We start from the raw sequence: 6,174 nt of genomic DNA on the forward strand, positions 1-6,174 counted from the left end.
CCTCTAAACAGATGGTTTGAAAAAATTCATTACACCATCATTTGAATCATGGAATCTCCATACACATGAAATAAGATCCACATTCTATTGAAAACTTTTTAAATGTTAGTCTTCCCACATAGATATCTTCCAGAAAATTTTAATTTACACATTTAATTCAATCCACATATTATAGCACAAATATAATAGTATCCAATGTATTTTTCTAATTGTTTCTCAATGTAATCTATCTAAATATTAAAAAAAAAATTGCATTTGTTAGCTACCAACAATTTCTTTCTCTGTCCAAACTACCTGCTTATTTAATCACATTAAAAAAAAAAACTTATGGATTCTCTAGATATTTTTTGAAGACAATAATAAAAAAATATTATTTTTCTTGCATTTTTTTTGAGAAATTTTATTCTCCAATGTAAAATAGCAATTATGTTGCACACCATGATATAATATTCTTATATCTTACAGTTAGTATCCTCATATAAATCCAACAATGTTCCTCAATCGCATATAAATACTCGACAAGATCTATTTGCAACATGACATAAAGTATTGAATTTTTTTTACCTTATTAATCTAAAACATGTTACATATTGATTTTCTCCATCCTAATTTTCTCACCTAGCACGTGCAACGCACGTGCCCATTTACTAAGTATATATATGGACATTACAGTATAAACATCTCTCTCAAAATGAAACCACTTAAGTTATGAAACCACAAATAAATTTCATTATCTTCTAAGATATAAACTTACATTTGGACTCAAAATTTATCCCCTTTGCACTTCTTTATCTCCAACTCCACGAGGCAAATTTTCCACAGGTGTTGTATTTCGTACAAATGGATAACCCGTCTGAGATACCGCTATGGGGCTTCTGACAACATGGATCCCATCTTCCCATGTGTATGACCCAAATGAATACCCTCCTGTAGTGCTATTGCTTGCTCCCAGACTTGTCTCTGCTTTGATAGTTATTGTGAAGCTTTGTTTCTCGTCCACAGCTTTGAAATATAATATGTTTGGGCTTACTTCGACTGAAATTCCACGTGGCGCCTCAACACTCTATACACACTTTTTTCGCCACCAACATTAGTAACAGTCCTCTTCACTATCATGGTACCATTGAGATGGGAAATTGCCAGAGATGGATGGTTGAGATCGTGAACTGAGGGTGGCACCTCTGGACAGTGGAAAGAGGGAACAGCTTTCTGGTCTCCAATACTACACAAGTAGAGAAGGTAGTCGGTGAAGGAAGCATCATATATAAGGCCAGGGTCCGCGGCTTTTGTGGGTCGAACATGGCCCGATCCGAAGTGGAATGGGTTTGCAACCTCTCCAGAGGCAGTAATTATGGGTTTACCAAGATTGTTTGTTAATGTTGCTGCCATAAAACATGAAAAATGTCAGAATTACTCAACGACCTTTTTGTTTGTGTATATGGTTCTGAAGCGTGAATATTTTGGTTACCTGTAGTCATAAGAGCGGATCTTATGGCAGCACTGCTCCATGTAGGATGAACAGCTTTGACAAGCGCGGCGAGACCAGCTACATGGGGGGCTGCCATTGAAGTCCCCGAAGCCATCATATATTTCATATATCCCAAACCTACATTATTTTGTTTCTCCCATGCTCCTAATATGTACGCTCCAGGTGCTGCTATGTCCGGCTGCTCGTAAATAATTGTCGTGTCCAATTCAAACACAAGTTCTTCAATTGTCACTCAATATTCACAACTAAAGCGTATTATGCTACCATACTAGAGATGGCCATAATTTAAACGGAAAACAAAGTTTTTGATACGTACATATTGTACCATTATGAAATTATATATTTACCTTGAGAATATCTTCGTCGATGGGATTTGGACCAACTGAGGAAAAGTTTGCCATGGAAGGTGCTGGTTTAATACCTAAAACTGTCATGGCTGGCTCAATTTGGGCTACTGAATTGTTGGAAGATTTAATGTAATTAAGAATTGTGGTTGCACCATTAGCTCCAACTGACGTTGATGGAAGGTCATAACTATTAGAATACAAATTAGTATCTCCAACATCTGGACTGTTGGCTAATATCATACCAACACCACCAGCTCTTTTCACCTCCTGTGACTTGTTAAAAGGCCTAGTGGCATCATGTAAGTTTGTCATGCAAACTACAATCTTGCCTTTCGTTTTCTCCGGCGACAAGAAACCTGGAACGCATAGCCTAAAAGAAAATTTGTTATCAGTTTGACTTGTGACTTACGAGTTAAATGCCAATTGAAAATCAAGCAAGATGAATCATTACCCGGCACTAGAATTCTTGGATAGATGGGGTTCAACCACATCACCAGCATAAACTAGAGGGTACATTTTCTTCTCCAGTTTGTATGGAGTTCCTGATTGGCCCTAAAATTAATCCAAACAAAATTGATAAATTGGACCGTACCGTTTAACCCCGAACAAGTTAACTCGGACAAATCAAGTATATATTGGACCAAAAGTATCTCTATTTGATAGATATTAATATGATCACAGATAGTACCTCGATCTTAATGCCGTTCCCCAACACAACAGGTGAACTAATGATTCTGTCAATCGTACTAGCAGCAACACTGATGACCCATGGAGCAACATTTTCCGCAGAACCACCAGCAGGCCCACTATTTCCACCAGAACATGAAACTACAATATTCTTTTTGATTGCATGTAGAGCCCCTATTGCAATTCCATCCCTTGTGTGATTAACAGGGTCGTCTAATCCAAGTGATATACTTAAAACATCAACCCCATCACCGATAGCATCATCGATTGCTGCAAGTATGTCAGCTTGGACACAATCGGTACCAGCTTTCTTATTCTTAATACGATCTATTAGTGGCCAACATACTTTGTACACAGCAAGACGAGCAAGTGGAGCTCCACCTGATGCTGTGCCATTTGCAAATCCACCAATATCTGATACATTTTCAACCTTTCGGCCTGCAGCAATAGATGCAGTGTGGGTTCCATGGCCATTGCTGTCACGAGGTGATTGGAAGTCTAAACTATTATTCAGTTTGTCGTGAAAGTATTCGTAGGCTTTGAGATAGTATCGTGCTCCAACAATTTTCCTGTTAAAAAAAATTCATAGTGACGGTGACATGATAATCAACTCAATTTATGTACATATTTTATCAGGCATGGTTTAAACTCTAGATATAGGACTACTTATTTGCTCCAGAGATAATGCATGGTAACCAATTTTTTAAGTAAACAGATATTTTTCACTGTAATGAAATAATTAGGGGTTTCTTTGTGAAAAAGAAATTACCTATTACAATGTGAGGAGTTGAATGATGCTCCAGTTTGACAAATTCCTTTCCATGACTTTGGCACAGGCCCTAATCCTTCGTCGTTGAAGCTCCTTGACTCTGGCCATATACCTATATATTGGCAGGAAGACATACACCACATTTGACATATTAAATAACAAATCCTGTGCGTGCTATTCCAAAATATAAAGTGAGTCTATTGATATCTACAATATGTACTAACATACTACTTGAACATGTAACTATGTAAGATAACTATCCAACATACAAGTAAAGTTACAAGTTGTTTTTCGGTAATGATTTGTTTTCGTGATTTTATTTTGTAATTCCAAATTATTTTTCAGAATTATATCATAGTAAAAGAGAAAAAGTAGTGAACAATATATGTCCGTTAACTTTTAGATTTCTGATTTCATATATAGCTCATTAATTTCAAAATCAGTGGGCTACTGAATTCATAACATATAGATTTTCTAATATTTGGGCAAACATTAGTAGGACATAAGGATTAAGGGAATTGCAATATTAGAATATTTATAGAAGCATAAGGAAAATAAACAAACAACCAAAGAGAATGAACAAGTTCTTTTATTACCAGTGTCTACCACTCCAATAACAATATCGTTCCCATAGTTAGCTTTTTGCGGGAGATTTCCTCTCATATCACTAGCAATACTTCTTCCAAACTCCGTTTCCCCTTCGAGACCCATAAACTCCCATGACCTTGTTGTCTTAGGAGAAAACATATTTGGTTTGTCTTCAGCTACAAAAACCACTTCATCCTTCTCTGTATGCCAAGACGTACAAATAAAACAATGCAAAGTACGTTATATTATATTATCGACAAATACAAAATATATACAATAATGAAAAAAATGAATTTTTATAAGAAGGACTAGATGCCATTCATAATTCATAAAGGACACACAACGCAATAATTTGTGCTTTTGGAGGTTCTCGAACTACATTTATCATATTTTTAGTTTGCTTCAAAATATAAAGGCGTCACAGAAAAAATAAAAACTTATGGAGAAAAATCAAAAGTACGAAACAAATAAATCCCATTTATAATATGAAATAAATACCTGATAAGAGTTTGGCTTCTTCTTCTGTAAGCACGGCAGCAAAACCATTGACACTATTTTTATAACTGTACAGAATATAAGAACCATCTTCTAGTTCATTTTGCTTAACTGAGAGGAGATGTCTGTGGTGAGTGTCTTCAATCTCTTGGTGAGTTTTTGACCCATCATGGTCTCCAAGGTACACTATGTACAAATCTTGTTTCTCACATGAAACTAAAAGAGGAAGAAAAACAAGAAAGGAAACAAGGTGAAGAACTTTGGCAAAGTTTTTCATCTTTTTCTTTCTGAAAAAGTTTCGTATGTGAGCAATGGTAACTACATGTGTTTGTGATTGGGTTTTTATAGCTTTGCATTGGAGGGATGTTATCGGATGAAAGGTTGAGGTTTCACGTGATTATCATAATCTTAGTTGGCTCTGTTCTATAATGAACAATGAACCATTTCTAACAATTACGGTTTGAAAAATAAGCTAACAGCCTAGAAGGTCTCCGATGGGCTTATGGACCACCATTCTAAGCTAAAAATGAACTGACTGACAGTGATTTTTGCATGGACAATCAACCGTTCCAGACAAATAGGCGTGGGCAAAATAAGGCAAGATTCGTGGAGGGCTTATGGACAGCACAAGCAGTAACAGGAATGGCAAGTTTTTCCTTCGTCAACGTCCACTATTGAATACAGCAAGGCCCAAAATATCGAATTCTGTGAATATTTCAATGTACCCAAAAACCGATATATATATCATATATATCAAAAATATTGGAGATATCTATTTTTTTTGTTGACCTGTCAAAATTTTGTTTTGTATGTTGATATATCGGAAATATCGTCGATTATATCGGATATATTATCGGTCAAAGTCAACAATATCGGTCAAAATCAAAAATTTATATAAGATATATTGTATATATCGGTCCATATATATCGTTATATTAGAAATTGCGATATATATCGGAAAAAAATGATTTAATATTCGGTTGAGATATATCGAATATATCCATATCGGTGTACCAAAAAAATATATATATCGGTGATATATAAGATATATCGGTGATATTTTGGGACTTGGAATACTGCACATATTGTGGGCTATAATTACTGTATGCTTTGGTGCCTGGGCCTTCGGCTCTAAATGGGTAGCCCCTTCATGGGCCTGCGAGTTTCAAATCCTGCCCTTCTCAGCAACCTTTGTTGCCTGTCCAATTTCTTGCTCGATGATACTTGTTTGATCATGCTCATCACTACTTCAAATTGTTGGTTTGAAAGTTTTGAGGTTGAATATTGTTGCTACTTTCTTTATGCCACTGTAAGAACTGCAGACTATGAGCATGACACCTGAATGTGCTTGAGTATATTTCGGATCATCTTATTTCCTTTAGTGTAATGTAGTAAGAATATTCTATTTCCATATTGTAATTTTTTGATGATTAATAAGAATGGGCGAATGGCCACTGGTCTATTGATAAGATAAGACATTACACAATTTTTCTTGGTATCGGAGCCACCATCTTCCACCTCCATCCCACCCCACTCACCGCCACCACCATCCTCCACAACCACACATCATCACAGTTACTTCCGCCGCCATCAACCTTGATAACCACTGGTATCATTCTTTTTTTCTTATGATAAATTAGAGAGAGCGATTTGAGAATATTTTCTTGATTGATTTCTAGGTCTCATACGATTTGAGAATATTTTCTTGATTGATTTCTAGGTCTCATACAATTGTTTATATATATAGAGATTACAAGTTCATAAATATAAACTAAAATAACAAAGATCTAAGATCTGTA

At 35.7% G+C, this 6,174-nt stretch overlaps 1 protein-coding gene across 1 annotated transcript; it reads right to left on the bottom strand.

The window, feature by feature from the left end:
• Positions 1 to 545: 545 nt before the first annotated feature.
• Positions 546 to 4,667, bottom strand: LOC147483743 (subtilisin-like protease SBT5.6). Its single transcript, XM_086580352.1, is given in 9 exon segments — positions 546 to 1,065; positions 1,068 to 1,382; positions 1,469 to 1,667; positions 1,837 to 2,206; positions 2,288 to 2,388; positions 2,525 to 3,092; positions 3,293 to 3,404; positions 3,889 to 4,080; positions 4,379 to 4,667. Coding segments are annotated over 9 exon segments (2,427 nt in total). The 5' UTR covers positions 4,653 to 4,667; the 3' UTR covers positions 546 to 769.
• Between the last annotated feature and the right edge of the window lie 1,507 nt (positions 4,668 to 6,174).

The sequence above is a fragment of the Coptis chinensis genome, chromosome 8, assembly GCF_015680905.1.
Source record: "Coptis chinensis isolate HL-2020 chromosome 8, ASM1568090v1, whole genome shotgun sequence".
Lineage (NCBI taxonomy): Eukaryota > Viridiplantae > Streptophyta > Magnoliopsida > Ranunculales > Ranunculaceae > Coptis > Coptis chinensis.